This window comes from Canis lupus, chromosome 8 (genome assembly GCF_011100685.1).
Source record: "Canis lupus familiaris isolate Mischka breed German Shepherd chromosome 8, alternate assembly UU_Cfam_GSD_1.0, whole genome shotgun sequence".
Taxonomy (NCBI): domain Eukaryota; kingdom Metazoa; phylum Chordata; class Mammalia; order Carnivora; family Canidae; genus Canis; species Canis lupus.
The window spans coordinates 44,339,740-44,365,630 of NC_049229.1; the positions used below are offsets into that span (position 1 = coordinate 44,339,740).

The window sequence follows — 25,891 nt, forward strand, 5'->3', positions numbered from 1 at the left end:
ATATTGTGGGATGCCTGGGTGGCTCAGTGGCTGGGTATCTGCCTTGGCTCAAGGCGTGATCCTGGGATTCGGAATCGAGTCCCCATTGGGCTCCTTGTGGGGAGCCTGCTTCTCCCTCTGCCTGTGTCTTTGCCTCTCTCTCTCTCTCTCTCTGTGTGTGTCTCTCGTGAATAAATAAATAAAGTCTTAAAAAGAAAAACCCAAACAATAAGATATTGGAAAAAAAAAAATCTCTCAATGTTTGGTAAACAAATAACCCATGAGTAAAAGATTAAACTATAAGGGAAAATAAAAAACACTGTAGTTGAATGACAAAGACAATGAAATCACAGTGTATTAAAAATTGTGGGATGTAGCCAAAGGAACAGTTAGAGGAAAATTTGTAGCTTTACATACTCACAGAATAAAAAAAAAAGGTACAAAATCAATGACATCAATTTCTAACTTAAGAAGCTAGGAAAAGGGCAGCCCAGGTGGCTCAGTGGTTTAAGGCCACCTTCGGCCCAGGGTGTGGTCCTGGAGACCCAGGATGGGTCCCACGTCGGGCTCCCTGCATGGAGCCTGCTTGTCCCTCTGCCAGTGTCTGTGCGTCTCTTTCTCTGTGTGTGTCTCTCATGAATAAATAAATAAAATATTTATTTTTTAAAAAGCTAGAAAAAGAAGACTAAGATCAATCTTCCTTTTTTGTTCTTCTTCTGGAACTCCAGTTATGTATTGCCATTATCCTACATGTTACTGTGGCTTCCCTTCTAGGTCTTCAGGTTCATTGATCTTAGTCTTCTAAGGACTAAAGGAAGTAAAAAAAAGAAAATAATACAGTGAAAAAAATTTAACAGAGCCAAAGGACAGTTCTTTAAAGGATTAATAAGGTTGATGAATTGGTAGCAAGACTAATCCAGCATATGTAATTTATGAATTAGCAATTTCAGGAATACCAAATGGATTATTACTATATATTCTAAAGATATTAAAATAAGAATATTATGAATAATAATGGTATTTTCAATAAAATGGGAGAATTCTTTTTTTTTTTTTTAAAGATTTTATTTATTTATTCATGAGAGACGCACAGAGAGAGAGAGGGGCAGAGACACAGGCAGAGGGAGAAGCAGGCTCCATGCAGAGAGCCTGACGTGGGACTCAATCCAGGGTCTCCAGGATCATGCCCTGGGCCAAAGGCCACGCTAAACCGCTGAGCCACCCAGTCTGCCCAAATGGGAGAATTCTTTAAAAAAAAAAAAAATCACAAATTATCAAAACTGACTCAAGAAGAAACAGAATATTTGAATATCCTCATATCTATTAAAAATATCTCCAACCATGTTAAAGATACTGAATTCACAATAAAAAATATTCCCACAAAGACTACTTCAGGCCTAGAATGTTACACTAGTGTATAATAGCAAACATTTAAGGAAGAAATAATTCCCTTATGCAAAAAAAAAAAAAAAAATCCACGATAAGTTTCTCAGCCCATTTTATGAGAATAAGTTAACCTTGATACTAAGGAGGTGGGGGGGTGGGGAGTGAAATAGGTGATGGGAATTAAGGAGTGCATCTGTCCTGATGAGCACTGGGTGTTGTATAGAATTACTGAATCACTATACTGTACACCTGAAATTAATATTCTATAGTATGTTAACTATACTAGAATTAAAATTAAAAAATGTTTTTTAAAGATATTATTTATTTGAGACAGAGTACACATGAGAATGAGCAGGGGGAAGAGCTGAGGAAGCTCGACTCAGGACTCGATCCCAGGACCCTGGGATCATGACCTAAGCTGAAGGCAGCTGCCTAACTGAGTCACCCAGGCACCCCTAAAAATTATTTAATTAATAACTATTACTTCCCTGTTTTTTACCCTTACACACACAGCTGTTCCATATCTCCATGACTTTGTCTTCTTCCCTTTACCTGGAAACATACTTCACTGTAATTACATGTTTAATGATCTCTTCACCCTACTACAATAATTAGTTCCAATTATGAATAAACTGCTATAAACATTTGTGCACAGGTAACTGGCTTTTGTTCATTTTTATGTCTCCTGTGCCCATACAGCACCTCCTAAATATACAGACCTCAGCCTGTGTCAAATGACTGTTAATGCCATTGGAAATAACACCCAGGCCAGGAACTCCTAACATTTCTAGTTCTAAGGAAATCTAGCAAGGTTTAAAAATGTCTCTGTAAGACTCTAGTAAGCTTTTTCATAACCCTAAAAAAGGCGGCACAAAAGAAAAAGAAAAATATAGAAGGGAAAGGCCAATGACTTTAAAATTCCTATGACACAGGTCACTCTGCCTTTCCTGGATGACTTACCTCCTATCTTGCTGAAGTCTATTCTCCACATAGCAGAGGTAATGGTAGGCACCATTTAAGCACTTTACATGAATTGAGTTATCTTTTGGTAAAATGCTTAGAACAGTGCCTGGTACAGAGTCTGTTATATAAAATTATTTGTAAAACAAAGAAATTCATTTAAGTCTCACAACTCCATGAGTAGGTTCGAGTAATGCTCTCATCTAAGGAAAATGAGGCATATAGAAAGAAGTGTGGTAACTTACCCAAGGTCACACAGCTAGTAACTCCGCATTCTGGCTCTTAATCACTATGCTCTGCTGCTCACTGAAATTATATTAAAATTCAATTCTCTTCTGTATCCACAGTATCTAGCAAAAAACCCCATGCCCTATAGTCGCTGCTCAATAAATATGTGTGGATTTAAAGAATGAAAGAATGATTCAAATGTGTGACTGAAGAGATGAAAAGACTAAGTATATTTTCATTCAAAACTATTATATGCTCTACAGAAATCCTCTGGTGCAAAGATAAAATATGTCACTTGTTCTTTGCTACCTCGTCCACAAGACATGAACAAGTAAATATCTACTGACAAATAGAAAGAGGGAAAAATCTTTAACACTGAAGGAACAAAAAGATGGTGTAACAACCCAAAAACATGTTATGCCCATATCACAATGCTCCATCTCCTGGGAGCAACAAAGAATATGGCTTCCCAAAGATGGTTCAGGCAGTACCTGCCAGGATGTATACGAGGACCTCTTTTTATTACTCTGTAAAAGATTCAAAGTAAAGGAAGCATTGCCAAGTGAGTCACTCAAAAGGACATTGAGGAAGTAGGCCCTATGCACCTCTCTGGTTTCAATTCTCAGAATACCATGAATTTCTGACTTTTGCCAATTGGATAAATCCTTCTACTGTGGACAAGAGAGGTAATATGGGCAGCCCGGGTGGCTCAGCGGTTTGGTGCCACCTTCAGCCCAGGGCTGGGTCCTGGAGACCCAGGATCGAGTCCCACATCGGGCTACCTGCACGGAGCCTGCTTCTTCCTCTGCCTGTGTCTCTGCTTTTCTGTCTCTCATTAATAGATAAATAAAATCTTTAAAAAAAAAAAAAGCGAGATATAATGTAACACCTGTTAGTTAAATAGCCAATCCTGCACTAATCAGTTTAAATTCTGCCAGCACCGTAATTTTTTCAAAACAAGTTATGTGACCTTGTGGTTTTTACCTTTATAAGCCTGTACTCCCAGCTCACAATCCAGGGCACATTATCAATTTTGGTTGACCGTATCTCCCAGTGAAACCCCAAATAAGCATTTTGGTTGCTTTATACCCCCTCGTTTGACAGCTCCCCAACTTTTCTCTGAAATATTTATGTAGATATCTTTAATCTCTCATTCCATTATAAACCTTTGTTCAAACACTGAATGTATAGGCCAGGTCTCTACTGGATGTCTCCATTTGCTCCTTTGCTTTCAAAGTGTTTCAATCTCTTCATTTTTACATCATATTACAATCTGTACCCTCCCCCACTGCCCTCTTTTCTACTTTCTCTTACTCTACTGCTTCTTGCCCCAAATATGGTAATCTGCACATTGTAGCAGGCATGGACATACCATAGTTTTGTTAAGGGGAGAATGATACTATCTAATTTATTTCTGAAACACTTCCTAAAGACATTTAATATGGTCTCAAGTCTTCTGTCTGATTCTACAAGGGATAGAACATATCTTATGAAGGATCATCACTATTTTGGTTTTTCTACCTTTTTTTTTTAAGATTTTATTTATTTATTCATGAGAGACATACACACAGAGAGAGGCAGAGACACAAGCAAAGGGAAAAGCAGGCTCCCTGCAGGGAGCTGGATGTGGGACTCTATCCTGGGACTCCAGGATCATGCCCTGGGCTGAAGTCAAGTGCTAAACTGCTGAGCCACCCAGGTGTCCCAGTTTTTCTACCTCTTGAAGGTACTTGGCATATGCCTTTCATAATTAATAATTACCCTTCTATTCTCCTAACTGTAAAATTCTTAAAAATAGGGATCTTTTAGTCTTTATTTTAGCAAATATAATTCCTAATCATAGTGTAGGCATGTAGTAAACACTAAATGAATGTTTTTAAAAACAGCTTCCCTTTATTTCTGAGCTCTGAAACCAAGTTTGTTCCTATTCTATCATCTTGGATCTTTTTCCTCAATAAGCAATTTTGTATTTATTCAGTCACTGGTGACCTTCCTGCCTAGTCACATGGATTTAAAAAAATGTTTCTATAGTTCAGCATCTATCAGCTTGCCTTTCTACTTCTCCAAAGTAATTTCTAGATGTCTTACTTTACAGTTATTCTTGGAAAAAAAATTTTTTTTATTCTTGGAAAAATATTAACAAGAATGATCCTTGAAGCAATCTTTAGAGACTGGTATAAAACACTCCTCTCAATCTCAATCTATCTACACTCTCCTACCAATCTATCCCTGATTTTATAGTATACTGTCTCCTTGTTCCTTGAATTTTAGTTTCCTATGCATTATAATACCTTATGTTCAAATTCATTCTTTCTTTCTTAAAGTTAGTGGAGAGCCCTGTTTGACTTTTTGAAAGCTGAAATAGACCATGTTACTAATTCTCTTTACTTACAACATTCTATTATATTTTTCTGACATTTTATCAGTTTTTTTTAACAATTTTTTTTGAAATTTTTATTTATTTATGATAGCCACAGAGAGAGAGAGAGAGAGAGAGAAGCAGGCTCCATGCACTGGGAGCCTGATGTGGGATTTGATCCCGGGTCTCCAGGATCGTGCCCTGGGCCAAAGGCAGGCGCCAAACCACTGCGCCACCCAGGGATCCCTTTATCAGTTTTCTTAGTCATTTCATGAACACTTACCCACCACTTTGTGTCATACCAGCAAGGTATTAGGAAAACAGAAGATGAAGTATGTATCTTTTGAATCAGAAGAGCTCAGAGTGAAGTAGAGGGGGAGAAAACACAAGTAAGGAAGCAAATATAGAAATAAATAAATAAATAATATGCACAGAGTCCAGCTGGAACATAAAGAGAATAAAAACTTTGTATGATGATTCAGAACCTGGGTTTTTAAGTCATACAGACTTGAATATGATCCTTAGCTCTACCTGTCAAAGAACTGTGTGACCTAAGAGTCAAGGTTTTCCCATTTTTAAAATGGGATAATAAGGGATCCCTGGATGGTACAGCGGTTTGGCGCCTGCCTTTGGCCCAGGGCGTGATCCTGGAGACCTGGGATCAAATCCCACGTCGAGCTCCCAGTGCATGGAGCCTGCTTCTCCCTCTGCCTATGTCTCTGCCTCTCTCTTTCTCTGTGTGACTATCATACATAAATAAAAATTTAAAAAAAAAATGGGATAATAACCATTTCATCTGTTCCTTGTTGAGAGTACATGAAACAAAGTGCTTAGTATAACAATACACGGTAAGCACTCAATAAATGGTGTATGATATTCATTAACAAGGGGGCAGCTAGCCTGTAAGGCTTCCTGGAGGAGGTAACTCTTGAATTCAGTCATAATCAACGAACAGGAAGGGGAAGGAATCAAAACGGAACCTTAGAGAAAAGTTAAGTTTCCACTCTAGCATTAAAACTTTTCATAATCCAGTCTCTAAGTACCTCAGCAACCTCATCTCCCTTAACTCTCCTAAAAGAAGGCTCCTTTCCATCCAGGCTGGTATACTCACTGACCTCAGAATATGCTTTACTAATTTTCCCTTTACTATTACTGCCTAGGCCATACCCTTCCCTATGCCTGGCACTGGTCTACAGACTATCTATAAGACCAACATAAATTCTACCTTTTTTTTTTTTTTAAAGATTTATTTATTTATTCATGAGAGACACAGAGAGAGAGGCAGAGACATAGGCAGAGGGAGAAGCAGGCTCCTCAAAGGGAGCCCGATAGAGACTCGAACCCAGGACCTCGGGATCATGACCTCAACCACCCAGAAGCCCCAAATTCTACCTTCTTATAATTTAGGAGTCTGGCCATTATCAATGGCTCCATTCTTTGAACTTTTCCAGCACAAGGTCAGATTAACACACACCCCACCACATTTCTTCTGCCCTCTGACAACATACACACTCATCATAGTCCTCCTTAACCATCCTTTGCACTGAGATTTCACTTTTCACATGTGAATGTAATGTCTCCATTGGAATGTAAATTCCATGAGGGTAAGACTTTATACAAGCAAGAGAAAACAGGACAAAGATAGCGCACCTTAGTGTCAGATTTATTTGGCACATGAGGGAACAGTTCAGAAAACTCTTAGCAACAGTGTCAAGGTCAAATGCAAAGCACATGACCAATCTGTAGAGACTTAAATGCTTGGACTTAATATGGTTTCCTGTTTTTAGGTTCTTACCTTGATATGCCCTCAGCTCTATCAACAGCTAACTATAAAAACTTTCCACTGTGGACTATGCTAGTCATTTAAGATGCCTCAAATCCTTAAGGCATGATATAAGCAAATAAAGGTCAGGAGAAAGACTGGCGACAACTCCTTAGAAATGGCTACTTTAATGGAAGGTAGTATATGGAATAGTAGAATCAACAGATCTATGTTAAACTTACTGGCTTTAAAACTTGGATAAATCCCTAACGTCTCTGAGAGATCATTTTCTCATCTAATAATGTGGATGAATCACTTAAGCACTCAAGGTTGCTGTGAAGATGAAATGAGTTAATATATAAAGTAACTAACACAGTACCAGAAATATAATACCCTTCTAATTATTCATTATTAAAACATCAAACTAATCCACAATTCTCTGCAAAAAAAAAAAAAAAAAAAAAAAAAAAAAAAGTAAAAAAATAGGGATTCTCTTCCCTCTTTAAAGATATCAGGAACAACCTGCTGAACCCCATTGAGGCCTCAGTCTTGAACAAGGAATCTTAATTCTAATATCCAGTGGATCAGAGGGTTGTCTTTATGGTCAATCGCTACCTGTTTTGGGGGAGGGGAGGATAGCAGGAGGGGAGAGGGAAAGAGCTGGAGGGGGGGCTCCTAGATTAGATTCTTGTGATACTTGTTAGAGTAACTGGGTCTTTTCAAAATTAAGAACACTTAATTTGATAAAGGACAATGTGGGAGGCTGAGAGACTGTAACCAAGCTGAACACCCATAGAAAGTAAAAAGATCAATGGTGTTCCATAAAGGATAAAAGGTGAATTCTTCAAACCTTTGAAACCATTTAAAATTGTGACCACCACCTCTTCAGATCACCCACTGTTAGTCCAAAATGGCAGGAGTTATAACATAACATGCGAGATGGGCCAAAAAAATAATAAATTCCTAGAAGTGGAAGACACTTCCAAAGTCATCCAGCCTAAGTGTTCTCTTAAACAGTTGAGGAGGTAGGAATGGGAGAGATGCCAAGCTACATGCCAAGTCTCTTTCTGCCTCACCAGATACTCACTTCCCCTAAGATTTCGTTTTTTCCCTTGAAGTAAGCATGATCACACAGAACAAGCTAACTTACCTTGCAAAATGGGCCCAAACACTGAAAATATCTCAAGACTCTTGCCCTTGATAGAACACTGGCACAAAAGTGCAGAATGTGCATTTTTTGCTGTTACCTGATTAAACTATCAGGTCTCTGCATAGGAAGTTGTACATACAGAGTGACAATGTTGCCTACAAGCAGAAATACATATTTATAAGTAGTGGCTTTTCATAGTTCTTCTACAGGACAAAAGATCTCTATGAGCCTACCAAAGTTACTAGAAGTTTCTGGTGGTGATAAATGACTTCTTCCCTCTGTGTGTTCATGATGACACATTAAAGAAAAGCTGAATTAGAATGTGAGGCTTCTTACAACATACCAGGTAACTAGCTCTGAGAGGTGACAGAAACTTGAAACATTCTCTTGATAACTGAAGCAACCAAACATCAAATGACTGTTTTATCCCAGTTCAATCCTAAATTTGTGACTCCATTCTCCTAAACTCTTAAATTTATCAACTTACAGGAGTAAGACATGAAAATACTTAGGAAAATTAAAGGAGTCACCTGGTAAATAAATATTCATTGTGAATAAACATACATATACTATAGAAACTAAACTACTGGGATCCCTGGGTGGCGCAGCGGTTTAGCGCCTGCCTTTGGCCCAGGGCGAGATCCTGGAAACCCGGAATCGAATCCCACGTTGGGTTCCCGGTGCATGGAGCCTGCTTCTCCCTCTCCCTCTGCCTGTATCTGTGCCTCTCTCTCTCTCCGTATCATAAATAAATAAATAAATAAAAGACTGTTAAAAAAAAAAAAAAAAGGAAAAAAAGAAACTAAACTACTTTTGAGGGAAATATATTAACTAGATGTAATTACTCTTTTTAATTAGTTCCTTGAAGTTTGTCCTAACTCAAATGATTCAGAAAAATGTCAACACTAAGAACTTTAGGTTTCAAAGATCAGCAGGATCAGAAATTTTGGAGAATAGTGAGCTGAACATTAGTCAACCCTACTATGCAAACTCCAGAAAAGGTGAAGTGATATTACACTGAACTTTAAAAATATATTCAGTGACTTGAACACCCAAGATAATATCAGAGTTCTGCTCTGCTGTGGATGCCACAGCAAAAGAATTATGTCAAAGTACATTAAATTCTTAGGAGACACGAATCAAATCCCAAATCACATCAAGGCAGCTAATATAATAATTAGGGATACTGAGGCTATAGAGGAAAAAGACAAAACAGGAGCAGAACAACTAGATGTCTTTAAATACTTGCAGGATAATCAGAAAAGGAACTAGCATTGTTTTAACTGGCCCTAGGAACAAGAACCAGTGGATGAACAGTATAAGAATGCAGATTTGGCTTAACAATACTTTTCCATATTAGCTTCAGAAGTCAATAAATATGAAGAGTGAGAGGAGAGGGGCACCTGGGTGGCTCAGTCGGTTGAGCGTCTGCCTTTAGCTCAGGGCATGATCCCAGGGTCCTGGGATTGACCCGTCTGTCGAGCTCCCTGCTCATCAAAGTCTTTTTCTCCTTTTGGTTCTGCCTGCTTGTGCTCTTTCTTTCAAATAAATAAATAAATAACATCTTAAAAAAAAAAAAAGAGGAGAAATTTACATAAAGTAGGAAAAAGGAGTCAAAAAAACTGGGCATACTGAATGAGCATTCAACAAACATTTAGGTGCTCCTCTGAAGCAGGACATTAAGTCATGCAGATTAGAATGAATTACATCCATAAGTGAAGCTGACTTCCAATCTTCTATGACAAGAAAAAAGGCAAAGTACGGATGATTCTGAAAGGTATATTTTATGAAGAACAGTCTCTAAGTGGTATTCAAGATATTGCACAATTCCACATGAGACAAGATGATGGACTGTTCTAGTAAATGGTAATGGAGCCAAAAGGAGCAGAGATTTATGGAAACATTTCAGAACTAGAGCTCATGTTACTTGATGACTCTTGGAATAACAGTATTTAGCAGGATTTTTGTGCTAATCTAGCTATTCATCTATTAATAATAACAACAATGGAAGCAAACACACAGTGCTATCTAGGGTGTCAGGCAATGTTCTGAACGTTTTACATAGATTAACTCATTTCATTCTCATAACCCTTTGCAATATATTCTATTATCACGCACATTTTAACGGATGAGAAACTAAGGCTTAGCTTCTATCAGGAGAGTTAGGCAGACAACCGATGTCAAAGTTCTATTAAGAGGTTAGATGCCAGATGGATCTACATAATCCCGGAGCCAAAGCTCTTAAATCAGTAGACAGCTGTAAGGGGAGGCAACAAAACCCAAGGCAGGCTGCATATAATGAGTTAAGAGCCCAGTGGAGTGAGAGCGTTGGCGGAAACACAGGGGTTTGAGGAGAAAGATGACTGAAAGCTAAGTGAGGATTTAGCGGTATCAGAATCACAGGACGTGCTTGTTTTGAAAAAAAGAAAAAAAAAAAAGAGAGAAGAAACAACTCAAACAAACAAAACCTGCATTGAATCCAATTTCCTAAGAGATGGGACCTAGGAAATTTTTTTTTTTTTTTTAAAGCAAAAGCATAACCGAGAAACCCTGGGTAATATTGAGGCCCAAGTAAGCTTTAAAAAGTGCTGTGGCAGATCTCTAAGGTTTCTTAGCGTTTTAGCATTCCAGTCGACACTCTAAATGAATTTCCCAAAAAAATGAAAAGAAGGAGGGGAGATTCCAGCAGTTAAAAAAACAACAAAAACAAAAACACAAAAAACGGCCATGCGTTTACAGTCAACACCGTGTACGCTCCCATTTTTCACTAAACAGGTCCTCACGGGAACAGGGATAAAAAGCAGGCAACGGAAGGAGGGGTGTGGTGTTAAAAAAGCAGGCTTGGGGCAGAACTTTCTGGTACAATTTGCCCGCCAAGGAAAACCTCCCTGACTATAAATACATGTGACAATCCGACTGAAAAATGAGGTGGATTCCTCGGATCCGGGTCCGGCTAACGAAGGATGCCAATATGGTCTTGTACGTGCTCAAAGCGTCGCAGGGAACCTCTAGGCTGGGGCCTGTCTGCTCCAAGGCCAAACCAACCGGGGCTCAGCAGAGGAGGTTGTCTGCTCCGCAATTACAACCTCAAGCACCCTGCTCCCGGAGACCACCTGTGCGCACGTACCCGAGGGTCCCCTCGTAAGATTGATTTCCTCCTCAGTGACCAAGTAATCCACTCTTCCGTTCATGTCTCACCGCTCGGCCGGCTCCGCGCCCGGGTCGGCTGGGACTCGCGCAGGTGAAGGTGAACCAATCTCTGCGCGCCACCCGAGGCACAACGCTTTCGGTTTCAGCAGCCCGCGGACCGGAAGAGGAAGGCGGGCGCGCTGGGAGCGCGGGGCATGCTGGGAGTCGTGGTTCGGGCGGCCAGCCCGCCATCTTTACCTCGCCCGGGTCCGCGCCGCCAGCTCTGAGGTGAGCGACGAGCCGCTTGCCGTCCTCCTTTACCGTCGGGAGTGGGCGTCGTCGAGGTCACTCAGTTGATATTGGTGAGGAGAAATTAAACATGAAATCTCCTGACATCTTAGAAAATCGCTACAAACCTGGGTGTGGGGGGTGGGAAATAAGTTCTGTTACTCAGTAATCCTGAGACCCGAGTGGGAGGAGGGGCGTGCCAGGCGTTGCCGCTAATGCGACTGCAGAGCACGAAGTAGCCGGGCAGGTACCATCCGTTCGATGCGCGTTCTCGTGTAAGAGTTTGCTGTATTCGTTCTTCGGTAAGTCGCCCCTGTAGTGGCCACCCACTTTGTTACTGAATTGCCGTGATCCAAAAGGAAAATAAAACTATGACAAGCAGGTACTTAAAAGCTTGGAGCAAGGCGCTGAGGCGGTAACTCCTACGGGTGAGGGGAGACGGGGCACTATCTTCCTTGATATTTACATTTCAGAGACTTGTACCTCACAAGAGGCTTTTGGGCTTTTAGAAAATTGTATGTATATATAGAAGAGACAAAGGAGGGGTACCTAGGTGGCTCAGTCCTTTAATCCTCCAACTCTTGATATCTGGCCGGGCCCTGAGCTCAGGTTGGTCGGGTCTGTGGAGGCCGAGAATATTAAGGCCATTCCACTCTAAGTTCAGTGTCAGCACGAGTACAGCCATCCCAGGCCCCTGTGAATAAGAGCCGAACTTTACCTTACTTCAGTTACAGGAAGAAAACAGCTTAAAGCTTAACGTCCTAGAAAGCCCCATATTAGAATAAGAACAGAGCTCAATGCCCTTGAAAGCCCCATATCAGAATGTAAACAGAACTTGAGAAATGGTGCAGCCACTCTGGAAAACTGTGTGGAGGTTCCTCAAAGAGTTAAAAATAGACCTGCCCTACGACCCAGCAATGGCACTGCTGGGGATTTACCCCAAAGATACAGATGCAATGAAACGCCGGGACACCTGCCCCCCGATGTTTCTAGCAGCAATGTCCACAATAGCCAAACTGTGGAAGGAGCCTCGGTGTCCATCGGAAAATGAATGGATAAAGAAGATGTGGTTTATGTATACAATGGAATATTACTCAGCCATTAGAAACGACAAATACCCACCGTTTGCTTCGAAGTGGATGGAACTGGAAGGAATTATGCTGAGTGAAATGAGTCAATGGGAGAAGGACAAACATTATATGTTCTCATTCATTTGGGGAATATAAATAATAGTGAAAGGGAATAGAAGGGAAGGGAGAAGAAATGGGTAAGAAATATCAGAAAGGGAGACAGAACATAAAGACTCCTAACTCTGGGAAATGAACTAGGGGTGGCGGAAGGGGAGGAGGGCGGGGGGGGGGGGGGGGGGGGGGGTGAATGGGTGAGGGGCACTGAGGGGGGCACTTGACGAGATGAGCACTGGGTGTTCTGTATGTTGGCAAATTGAACACCAATAAAAAATAAATTTATTATTTAAAAAAAAAGAACTTGAGAAATCCCTCCACCCCTTCTGGAGGTCCCCTAGACCAGCCCATAAAACTAAGCTGAAACCCACCTCGGGGTCCAAGTCCCTGCTCCGCTGTGTCGGGTACATTTGGACCCAAGCTCGAGCTTGTAATTAAATCCTCGTGTGTTTGCATCGGTGTCGGTTCCTTGGTGGTTTCTCGGATTCGCAATCTTGGGCACAACAGGGTCCAGCCCGCCTCAGGCTCCAGGCTGAGCAGGGAGTCTGCTTGTCCCTCTCCCTCTGCTTTTTCCCCTCCTTGTGCTCTTGCTCTCTCCCTCAAATAGGTAAATAAAATCTTTAAAAAAAATTTTTTCTTTGAAAGAGACGAAGGATTTATTAATTACAAATTTGCTCAAGAAAAGTCCTCTGAGAAAAGGAAAGAGGGGTAGAGGTTTCTTCTTTTTGGTAACGGAAAATTCACAGTTTTTATTTGTTGGTTTAATTCTTACAGTAAGATTAGTGGATGCACTGTGACTTCAGCAGCCTTCCTGACTTTTGAAGTAGGATTCCAAAACAGAGTTCTAAGGAACGATTTCAGATAAAAAATTCAAGAGCCTTAAAGGGCAAGAAGGACACTTAAATATGGGAGACAACCCGGAATTAGACCACAGGGAGTGGTGGGGTACCTTGGAGGGCTGACAAGTGCGGTTCCGATTAAGGCATTCAAATTCTGATTAAATAATCAAACCAGAACCTACTGGGTTTACAAAGAAAACAAGAGGCAGGGCAGCCCGGGTGGCTCAGCAGTTTAGCACCTGCCTTCCGCCCAGGGTGTGATCCTGGAGTCCTGGGATTGAATCCCATGTCTGGCTCCCTGTATGGAGCCTGCTTCTCCCTCTGCCTGTGTCTCTGCCTCTCTCTCTCTCTCAAGAATAAGTAAATAAAATCTTAAAAAACGAAAAACAAGAGGATTCAGCAGGAACGCCTCTTACTTGCTAATCCTGCAAGAAGTTAATGTAGAATAATGGAAAGAATGCAGGAGATGATGTCAGAAGATCTGGTCTCGAGTTTCAGTTCCATCTTTTTGGAGTTGTCTGGCTTTGAGCGAATAATCTAACATACATTTCCTAACTGATTCCCCATCTGAAAAAGGGCATGATAATAGGTCTTTAAAATGTCGAAAGGATTAAATGAGATGACATTTTAAAAATTACTTGTCATTTTCAGGGGTGCCTGGGCTGCTCAGGCCTTTGGCCATCTGACTCTTGGTTTCGGCTCAGGTCATGATCTCATGGGTCCTGGGACTGAGCCCTCTGTCGGGCTTTGCACTTAGCAGGGCGTCTGACGTCTGAGATTCTCTCTCCTTCTGCTTACCCGCCTCCCCCCCCCCCCCCCCCCCCCATCATGTGCTCACACGTGCTCTCTCTCAAATAAGTAAACCTTACAAGAAAGTTACTCCTCACCTTCAAACTTAGATTCATGCCACCCTCACTTCTAAGCCGCCTCAACATGTTGACTGAGTGGATAAAATGATCATACTAAAAAGCAGAATACGGTAAGCAAAAAAAAGTACAAATAAATATGAGATTGGACTATCGAGAGAGAAAAGGGGAAGCAAATGAGAAAAGCAAATCATCAATGAAGAAATATGCAAAAAATCCATAAACAAAAAAGAGAAATAGACTCCTAGATGAAAAAAACTTGGTTAACAAAGTGGGGAGGTATTAGGAGGTGGGCAAAATAGGTAAAGTGGATAAAAGAGGTACAAAATTCCAGTTATAAAATAAGTCATGGGGATGTAATGTACAGCATAGGAAATAAAGCCAATATTGTAGTAATAAATCCTAGTGAGGTGCATGTGAGCACCAAGTCAGGGAGAGGAAGACAGGAGTGAGGCCAAGAGAAGGTGGGAAGGGGACCCATAGGCCCCCTAGGGATCACCCTCACGGTCGTACCTCTACTTTTCCAGTGACAATGAAGACCTTCTAGGCCCTGACCTTTTGATCCCACACATCCCTGGCCAGGGCTTTGAATACCAGTCCCAAATGCTTCTACCCTCCCTTGTTCCATCCTTACTTGCTCAGGCTTTCAGCCTTGTCCTCTTCCACACTCTTATCTGTGATTAAGTAGCAGGTTAGGGTACTGTGTGAGCCAGAGAGGCTGAGGGTTGGGGGAGGCAGGATGGAGGTAGGATAAAGCGAGAAGAGGACCTGTTCAAGGATCTTTCTCTTCAAGGAGCCCCAAACTGTACAACCAGCTCCTTTTTTGCATCCACTTGGATCTGAGAAAGTGCATTGTAGGCATAAACAGCTATCTTGGAGACCTGCTGCAAGTCGGAGAAGGGGATGGGCTTGCTGGCCACCATTTGGTGGGGCTGGCTGGTGAGAGATTGTGGCGGCAGCAGCTTCTTCTGGTGGGGCAGACTGCTGCTCAGCATAGCCAAGTGGGTGCTGTGCTGCCTTCCTTGCTTAGTCCATGTACTCATGCTGCTCCATGCTCTGGGAGTCCACAGCAGATGTGTCAACGATGTTGGGGGCTATCTTAGCAAGGAGGAGGAGAGCAGGCCCTGCTCATCTGTGTGAGTGGAAAGTAGGCTGTGGTAGTCAACTCCTTTGAGGGCTTTGGCAGAGGAGCTTCTAGGGTCCAGCAGTAGCTTCTGCTCGTCTTGGTCCTGGGCCTGGTCCAAGTCTTCATTCTTGCTGCTTGTAGCAGCACTCCATGGCTGGGTTCCGGTTAGGCACCTAGGCCAGGCCAGGAGGGCCAGTGGGCGTCCTTTAGGAGCCCTTCGGTCTCATGACCTGTGGCTGCATCCAACAAGCAGCCACCGCCTCCCCACCTAGCCCTTCCTTCTCAGAGCCTCACAGCTGCCCTTGTTACTGTGTTTTAATGTCTATTTTGTCTGGTATAAGTACTGCTACCTTGCTTTTGTTTTTTCCACTTCCATTTGCATGCAATATCTTTTTCTATCACTTTCAATCTGTGTGTTTTTAAGTCTGAAGTGAGTCTCTTGTAGGCAGCATATAGGTAGGTCTTTTTTATTTTTTAAGGCATTCAGTCACTTTATGTCTTTTGATTGCAACATTAGACCATTTACATTTAAAGTAATTAATTGGCAAGCATGTACTTACTGCCATTTTGTTAATTGTTTTTTGTAGTTCTCTGCTCCTTTTTTCTTCTCTTCCCTTGTGATAGACGACTTTAGTGTTACACATGGATTCCTTTTTATTTTTTATATATCTATCATAGGTTCTCAGTCTGTTACCATGAGGTTAATGTATAAAATCCTAAGTATGTAACAGTCTGTATTAAGCTGATGGTTATTTAAGTTTGAACACATTCTAAAAGCACTACATTTATACTTTGCTCCTCCATGTTTTATATATATCATATTTTATATTTCTTTATGAATTCCTTTACTAATTTTTTTATATAATAGATTTTACTTTTGTCTTTCAGCTTTCATAGTAGCTTTATAAGTGATCAATCTTTTATATAAAATCTTTTATATAAAAAGGGATCACTTTTTATAAGTGATCAAACCTTTATTATACGTTTGCTTTTACTAGTTATATGTTTTTATTTCATAATTTTCTTATGAAAATTTCTTTCTTTTAAGACCAGTTTAATGCTGGTGGACTCCTTTAACTTTTGTTTGTCGAGAAAATTGTTATGTCTTCTTCAATTAATGATTAATTTTTCATTTCAGTTGTATTCCTCAGCTCTGTTTCTTTTATATTTTCTATCTCTTTATTGAAGTTCTCACTGGATTCATTGTCTTCTCTCATGTGGTGGGCATCTTTATGAATATTACTTTGAATTCTTTATCAGGTAGATTACTTATCTCTATTACATTTAGTTCTTTTTCTGAAGTTTTGTCCTTTCATTTTGAGTATATTCTTCTATCTCTTCATTTTGTCTGACTTTGTGTTTGTTTTTGTGGGTTAGGTAAAACATACCTCTGCCAGTCTTGAAGGAGTAGGTTTGTGTGGGAATGTACACTGTGTAGACTACACATGTGCCTTTTGGCTTTGACTGGCTGGTTGAAACTGTGGTGAGCTCAGGCTAGGTGGTTCTAGAGCACTCCACAGAGTCCACCCTGGTGAGACAGCTGGAGCTAAAGTGGGCATGAGTCAGCAGATCCCAAGGTGCTTTGAATGATGGCTGCCCTTGCAGGACAGCTGGAATTGTAACAAGTATGGCACTCCATGCAGGGGGCACTCTGGGGAATGGCTGAAGCTGAAGCATGCTTGGGGTTTGGGGTGTCCTGAGGTGCTTTGTGCTTGGGCAGCCTTAATCAGTTGGAGCTGTAGTGGACAGAAACCAGGGGTATCCTAGTATGCTATGCCAGGGCAGCTTTGGTGGAAAGGCTGGAGCCAGGGTAGGCATAATTGGGGAGCCACTTTTGTGAAACAGCTAAAGCTGGTATGGACTAATGGCGCAGGGCTCGCTGAGCTGGCAGCCTGGCTGGAGCATCCATCTGCACTATCAGAATGGAGGGGCAACATAGATAATGGTGCTCGCCAGCAGCTCCAGCCTCAGAGTTCTAAAAGTTTCCCAACTGTTTGGTGTACATTGGAGGGCTCATCAATTAGACTAATATTCTAATTGCCCTTTAAACCACTGTGGTATTTTTTGCTGTGTCCCAGATTAGGTAAATCTGTGCACAGGCCATTCAATGACATCCCACCACCCACACCCCAGCCCCCCTGTCCTGCCTCACAGTTCATAGCACCCGGTTGGGGTTTTGGTCATTACTGTGTCTGTCTCTTCTCTGTGTGGCTCCCTACCCTTTGTTGTGCAGAGCTGTTTCATCAGCCTTCAGCTGTTTTTCAGGAGGAATGACTCTGTATGTAGATGTAGATTCTGTGTGTCTGTGGGAAGAGGTGAGTTCAGAATCTTTCTACACCACCATCTTGAATCCTTCCTACGTTAAATTTTAGATGTACAAATTGTGTATTTCTTATTCATATCTCCTGTACAGTGACAGCGATTGTAATATCCTTAGTAATTATTCACTAAATACTTGTTGAATGAATAAATAAGTTAATTGTCCTGGAATTGGGCCAGAGAACATTTGAGTAACAAGATCAGTTTCTCACAGATCACTATGAACTGTTTTTGTGTGTGTTTTTTTTTTTTTTTTTTTTTTTTTTTTTTATTCATGAGAGGTGCAGGGGCGGGGGCAGAGACACAGGCAGAGGGAGAAGCAGGCTCCATGCAGGGAGCCTGATGTGGGACTCGATCCCGGGACTCCAGGACCACACCCTGGGCCGAAGGCAGGCGCTAAACCGCTGAGCCACCCAGGGATCCCTACCACTATGAACTGTTACCCTTGACTAGACTATAAGATCCCTTCTCAGAATACCTTATTCCTTCTAAACCAGCTCTCCCCTCATGCCTACTTCCCTGATAGTGCAGATTTTATCTGCTGTATAACAATTCTAGTGACAGTCTTAAAGTGCACTTTATCATTTAATAGTGGGTAAGGTAGATTTGTTTTAGTATGTTACTTGATTTAGCCTTCATAGTAATCTTCAGAATAATTATAGTTAAGTCTGTTTGGTAGATGAGGAAGCTAAAGATCAAGGAAAAAATTTAACTTGCCCAGGAGTGCATGGCTAGAAAGAAGCATTATCAGGGTTTGAATTTAGGGCCTAGGTATTGATGGTCTTTCTAATACACCTCCCTTTCCCAAAGAACCCAGAGACTTACATAATTAGGATTCCTAGTAGCCTGCTTTAATTATTCAGACTTGATAAGATTAGCATGTAGATAGGTCTCTGATTGATTACATTAAAAACCGTATTCTGAATTTCACATCTGTTTTTCATAGGGTAAGTGAAATTAGCAAATTAGTAGTAGTAGTAATAATATAATAATAATAATTAATAATAATAATAGAGCAAAATAGTAGTAATAGTAGTGGTTCGTGGTTCCTATGATGAGTTGTGCTGTGTCAACTTAGAAACTGAGTTCTCAAACTAAGTTTAACTATGTGACTCTAATGCAGACTTTGACAAAAGAAAAAACATGTACTTAGTTTGGAAGGCAGAAGTGAATTAGTTTTTGGAATTCTTTTTGTAGTTGTGTACGATGAACAGATGCAGAGGTGCCAGGTGAGTTCTAGCTTATCCTTTTTTCCCTCTGTTCCATTTATAACTCTTCTTCCTAAAACTTGTCCAAGATGATCAAGAGTAGACCCAGGTCTATCACTGGAAACTTGAGTGTGGACACATACACGAGGTAAGAACATAGAGGCAACAGCTGCCTTTCCAGTTCTTACTTAAGAAGTTGGATGTGGGTAGGTGGCTTTTCAGGTTGGTTGGTTGGCAAACCCTTCTCTGATTCAGCAGGACCCCCTTTTGGACCTTTACTTTCAACTTCTCCAGTTATGTAAGTATGTATTCAACTTCTCCAGTTATGTAAGGTCTAGTTTTTAATGTGGATCACATATCCTAAAACACTGATAGTGATTCTGCATCCCTGACTGAGTCCTAAATGATAGAGTTATTGGTATAGAATAGAACCTAAAGTGGGAATATGGAATTGGTTCTTCATAGCATTCATTCAAAATGGTTACTTAAATTATCATCAAATAATTGGAGTCAAATATCTGATGCTGGAGTCAAATATCTGATGCCATAGGACATTTTAGTCAAAGCATTTAAGAATGTGGGGCTGGGATCCCTGGGTGGCGCAGCGGTTTGGCACCTGCCTTTGGCCCAGGGCGCGATCCTGGAGACTCGGGATCGAATCCCACGTCGGGCTCCCGGTGGATGGAGCCTGTTTCTCCCTCTGCCTGTGTCTCTGCCTCTCTCTCTCTCTCTGTGTGTGTGTAACTATCATAAATAAATAAAAAAATAAAAATAAAAAAAAATGAATGTGGGGCTGGTTAGTTGCTTTATGTGTACTAGAGATCTTGGAGAAAGAAAATGATGAGGTCAGACTTTTAAATGTTTAGCTCAAGGTCCTGGTACAAATATAAATGTGTTTACCTATCTACCTATCTGTATCAATATCTAGATTTTTTTCTTCACCAAAAAAGTGGAATTCTACTATACATAGACTTTTTTTGCTTATTTGGTTGGTTTTGTCCTGATAATACAACAAAAAGGCATTTATTCAAAAAAGTTTTTCTATAAATAGCAAAAAGTGAAAAAAAAGAGACAAAAATCATATGAAAAGATACCAGACTACTGGTATCTACATACTAAAATGAGATACCAATTTTTGACCATGAGTTTGTCAAAAGTTCAAAAAATCTTCTAATTATTCCTCATTCAGTAGAACAACAAAAACCTACACCTAAAATCTGCTAGGCTAATTAATAAAATCTCTGGTATTGATTAGAGTAAAAATAGCTAAAAGACTGGTAGTAATCATATCTGGAGTATAGGTTTTTGATTCAGTCCTAAGTAGTCATCACTGAAGTTGGTACTTCTGTTTAAAGCAACTAAGCATATATTCTATTGTGCTATTGTGAAATAGGTTACAGATAGCATAACAAAACTTATGGTAGGAATAAAATAGTTTGTAACCGATATAAAACAAAATTCAGAAGGAAAAAAATGAAAAGTAAAAGTTCCTCTTTCCTCCAGCTTTATCAGTTCCACTCTTTAAAGGGAACCATTGTTGAGTAATTTTTATGTAAGTGTCTAAAAATTCTCAGTATATATAAATATGTTTCAAGATCTAATCATGAAAATATACTAATATTTAGACTAAGTGGATTTACTTTATACAGGCATACTTTGTTTTGTTGCATTTCCCTTTATTGCACTTTGCAGATACTGTGCTTTTTACAAATTGAAGGTTGATGGCAGCCATGCCATAACCATGCAAGTCTTTCGGCGCCATTTTTCCAACATTTGCTCACTCATGGCTCTGTGTCACATTTTGATAATTTTTGCAGTATTTACAACTTTTTCATTATTACTGTATCTGTTATGGTGATCTGTAATGTCAGTGATGTTTGATGTCACTGTTGTCATTGTTTTGGGTACCACAAACTGCACCCACATAAGAGAGCAAACTCAGTGGATAAATGGGTGTGTTCTGACTGCTCCACTCACCAGCCATCCTGCCATCTCTTTCTCTCTCCTCAGGCCTCCCTATTCCCTGAGACACAACAATATTGAATTTAGCCTAATAACCCTACAACGGCCTCCGAGTGGTCAAGTGAAAGGAAGAGTCACGTGTTCCTATTTTAAATCAGAAGCTAGAAATGATTAAGCTTAGGAAGGAAGGCATGAAGAAAGCTGAGATAAGCCAAAAGTTACACTTGTCCTGCCTTGGAGCCAGGATACTTGGAGGCAATGATGTGAAGAAAGATTTGGAGTTTCACTGAATTTTAATCTGAGGGAAAGGGGACCGAGACTTGGATTCAGACTCACTTCGAGGCTTTGTCTCCTCCAGCTTTTATTAAGAGAGCTAGCAGATTGGCTATAGGAATGATTAACTTTGGGAAGCAGAGAAAAATGTTTACCTCTGAGGGTAAAAGAATAGGTGATTGACTCGAGGAGGGGGGAACAGAGGAGCTGTATTTGGAGAACAATGTGATCAAGAGTCAGTGTGGGTAATAGCTGAGTAATATTCCATGGTATACATATACCACATCTTCTTTATCCATTCATCTTTTGATGGACACCGAGGGTATTATGCTGAGTGAATAAGTCAGTCGGAGAAGGACAAACATTATATGGTCTCATTCATTTGGGGAATATAAAAAATAGTGAAAGGGAATAAAGTGGATAGGAGAAAAAATGAGTGGGAAATATTAGAAAGGAAGACAACATGAGAGACTCCTAACTGGGAAATGAACAAGGGGTGGTAGAAAGGGAGGTGGGCGGGGTGTGGGGGTGACTGGGTGACGGGCACTTGATGGGATGCACTTGATGGGATGAGCACTGGGTGTTATTCTATATGTTGGCAAATTGAACACCAATAAAAAATAAGTTTATATATAAAAAAAAAAGTCAGTGTGGGACTCGGAACCTCATGTATCCCCAGCATGCTGAGGACTACGAGATTCAGTTCTCAGATAAGCCCCGCAGCTGGTTCCCCACATTATCCCAAACAGCCAAGTTGTGAATGCAAAGAAAAAGTTATTGATGGAAATTAAAAGTGCTACTCCAGTGAACACACGCATGTAAGAAAGTGAAAGTCTTATTGCTGTTACAGAGAAAGGTTAATGGTCTGGATAGAAGATCAAATCAACCACAACATTCCTTTAAGCCAAAACTTAATCCAGAGGAGAGCCCTAACTCTTCAAATTCTATGAAGGCTGAGATAGGTGAAGCAAAGTCTGAAGCTAGCAGAGGTTGGGTCATGAAGTTTAAGGAAAGAAGCCATCTTCATAACATCAGAGTGCAAGGTGAAGCAGCAACAAGTTCTGATGTAGAAGCTGCTGCAAGATAATTAACCAAGGTGGTTGCACTAAATGAGATTTTCAATGTAAATGAGTGTTCTGAAGAAATGATTCACAGCAGCTGTACTCAGTTTCAAAGGGGAAAACACCACTTTATTGATATTAAAAAAAATCTAATAGAAACAGAAGAAAAGAGAAATCTGTGCATAGATGAGGGCAATAATAGTAAGCAGTAAAGGAGAATAAGGCAATGTTACATCAAAGCTGATACTTACAACATCCAACCTCATTACTTGGGGAAGCCCTGTGGAGACAGCCAGGCTGGAGTCCTGCCCTCGGGGAGACTTCCAACTAACCATCTCCGTAAGTGTTGCATGTATAGGGCAAATGATGGGGTCTGAAGTTAAACATTTGTTTGCCTACTTGCAGTTTGGAGTTAGCTGCATCGTCATGTCTTTACATGTCCAAGGGGTCTGGGCCAGGTGTTTTCATTTCCCCTCCTAGATTCCATTCTGGGGGGCCAGCCTAGACTGGAGCAGGAGGGGATGCAAGGCAAAATTTATACCTTTTGGCATCCAGACCAGAAGGGCCAGTTCTGACTTGGAGGCCAGCTAGTGTCAAATAATCAGGCTCCTGAGGTCACTTAAGCTGCACAAGTCTCACGAGCAAACTCTTTAGCTGCCTGCCTACAGGTCAGGGTTGTCAGTTATGCAGGACAAATCACAGAAACCCTCATCTGTATAATACAATGATATAGCCTTTTATTGGAAGAAGATGCCATCTGGGACCTTCATGGCTAGAAAGAAGTCAATGCCTGGCTTCAAAGCTTCAGAGTCTAGGCTGACTCTCTTGTTGGAAGCTAACACATAAGGTGACTTTAGGTTGAAGCCAATGCTCATGGACCATTCTAAAAATCCTAGGGCCCTTAAGAATTAAGCTAAATCTATTCTGCTTGTGCTTTATTTAAAAAAATTATTCATTTGAGAGAGAGGAGAGCATGAACAGGGCAACTAAATTTATGTAATAGTCCAAATCTTTTGTTGTCATTTTAGCAATCTTCACCAGGAATAAATTACATCTTAAGAAACTGCTTTCTTTGCTCATCCACCAAACTTTATTGTTGTATTCCCTGTTTGAGGAAAGCATCCTAGGACCCTGTTTGGAAAATAAGGATTTTTAAAAAATGCAGTAACCACTCTGCCTCTATAGACTGTTTCCAGCCTGCCATTTCACTCTATTGTAGATCCTGACCTTGAGCTGCAGCCTCCAACTGGATTTCCAACTTCCAGCCCAGCCATCCCTGCTCAGTGCAGCCTGGCCAGCCCCCACAACCCTAACTGGCGCAGGCTAGTTCCTCCATCTATCATGTTGCTACTGTTTCTTCTGAATAATGGGGATTTTGTACAATTTGGTGGGTTTTGTATGCTGACTCCTTAATTTGAAGTCTGAAATCAAGGGGAGATTCTTGTCAGCAACCAAGTACCTCTCTCCCTTTAGTCCTGATTAGTTTTTTTCTCATTGCAACCCAAAGTTTTACATGTCTTCTAGTCCCTCTAGTATTTGTTTTTGTACCACTGAATGTGTAAATGTTTTATAGATAGAATTTACCATCCTGTAGATTCTCTAATTATTTAATATATTCTATATCCTAAGAGCTGTCCATTTTCTTTTTTATTTCAAAAATCTTGACATAAAGCCAGCATATATTTAGGCTCAGTATTAATGGTGAAATTTAAATGTGCACAATAAAACATGACAACTTTAAGATAAATTCATTGTCTTATTTTAAGAAATTGCTACAGCCACGGGAACCTTTAGCAAGCCACCACCCAGATCAGTCAGCAACCACCAACATCCAGGTAAGACCCTCCACCAGCAGAAAAATTGCAACCCACTGAAACTGCAGATGATGGTTCCTGTTATTAAGCAATTTAGCAATAAGGTACTTTATTTTTTGCAATAAACTACTTTGAAGATATGTACAATGTTTCCTTTTTAGACATAATGTGCATTTAGACTACATTGTAGTGTAAAAATAACTATTATGTGCATGGGAAAAAAAAAACTCTCTTAACTCATTTTATGGCAATATTCATTTTATGGCGGTAGTCTGGAACCAAACCTGCAGTATCTCTAGGTGTGCCTATAAAGGGAATTACCTATCTGGGGCTCACAGGTAGCTAATGGTGGTACTTCTCAGGTGGGACAGAGCTGCTGGCAGTGAAGTCACCAAGACAAGGTGGAGGTTGGAGCCAGAGCTGCATTTTGCTTCTAGAGAAAGGCTGATACAGGTTACAAACAGGAAGGAAATCCCTTTTCCCAGCTTGCAAACTCTTGTCAATCTCTTCTCTTCTCTTCTCTTCTCTTCTCTTCTCTTCTCTTCTCTTCTCTTCTCTTCCCCTCCCCTCCCCTCCCCTCCCCTCCCCTCCCCTCCCCTCTCCTTTTCTCGCCAGAATGTTTTTAACTACTTTTTCCTAACAGCTCCAAATTGTAAACAACACAAATATCTATCAAAGGGAGACTGAATTAAAAAAAAAAAAAAAGGAGACTGGGTAAGTGTATACATGTTATCTACTTTTACAAAGGATATACTGCTCAGCAATAAAAGCATCAAACATTTGATCAGCATAGTAAAATTGATGAATTTCAAGAATGCTATGTTCAGAAAAAAATCAGTTACAAAACAGTACATAATGTATAATTTTCCCTCCTGCCATTGGATTATCTTTGTGTTTGGTCAGAAAACAAGTGGTGTAAAATGTGGACCTGTTTCTGGACTCGACTGTTCTTGATGGGTGTGTAAATTCTGAAACCATTTACACCACATTATCTTGATTACTATTGTTTTTTTATAGGTCTTGAAATCAAGTAATGTGATTCTCCAGCCTTGTTCTTTGTAAAGAGTATTTGGATGTTTGCAGGCCTTTGAGCAGTGTGTTTTTAACTATTCTAAGCTTTGATCATGTTTTGCAGTGGAAGTGATAATCACTATTTTGTGATCAGTAAGTTATAGAGTGAATATTAATTACCTAGCACTTAGTAGGTACCTATTAAATGCTGCTTTCCACCCATTTTTCTCCTCAGCTTTCTTTTTTTTTTATTTTTTATTTTTATTTTTATTTATTTATGATAGTCACACACACACACAGAGAGAGAGAGAGAGAGAGAGAGAGAGGCAGAGACACAGGCAGAGGGAGAAGCAGGCTCCATGCACCGGGAGCCCGACGTGGGACTTGATCCCGGGTCTCCAGGATCGCGCCCTGGGCCAAAGGCAGGCGCTAAACCGCTGCGCCACCCAGGGATCCCTCAGCTTTCCTTTACTCAAAAATCTAATAGATTTTATATGAGAGAAGAGCCACTCACACCATGGGTTTCAGTGAGTTACATTTAAATCCAAGAAAAGAACCTAATAAAATTAAGTAGAGGAGAGAAATTTTACTCTAAATGTTTCCTATTTTCCTAGTGGTTCTCTAGAACATCTTTATTACGGGAGGATTCCATGACTCACATCAACAGTTTTTACGGGAGGATTCCATGACTCACATCAACAGTTTCTTCCGTGACCAATTTTGTAGTCAAATCTAAAATGTTGCCAATGTTTCCAGGTTGGCAAAACCTATGCAGAAGACAGGCATCAAGGGAATATGGGAAATGTAGTTTGCAGTCCTAGCTCCAGCGCTAAAGAATACTAGAGAAGGATAGGCCTGCTGCTGTGATACCAGTCAATAACTAGCAAAACATACACAAACATACATTCACACAACTAAACACTTGTCTTTTTTAATGCGTCACATTATAAATGGTAGGTGACCCAAATAACACTAGCACACCTATTT

General features: G+C 40.6%; 1 protein-coding gene and 1 pseudogene across 1 annotated transcript in view; both read right to left on the bottom strand.

The window, feature by feature from the left end:
• Positions 1-11,055, bottom strand: part of SYNJ2BP (synaptojanin 2 binding protein) — a 34,480-nt gene extending 23,425 nt beyond the window's left edge. Inside the window, exon 1 of the mRNA NM_001252343.1 lies at positions 10,952-11,055. Coding sequence (NP_001239272.1) covers positions 10,952-11,015 — 64 coding nt within the window. The 5' untranslated portion in view covers positions 11,016-11,055. The remainder of the gene's footprint in view (positions 1-10,951) is intronic.
• A 3,799-nt stretch (positions 11,056-14,854) lies between these two features.
• Positions 14,855-20,545, bottom strand: LOC100682744 (annotated as a pseudogene).
• Positions 20,546-25,891: the final 5,346 nt, after the last annotated feature.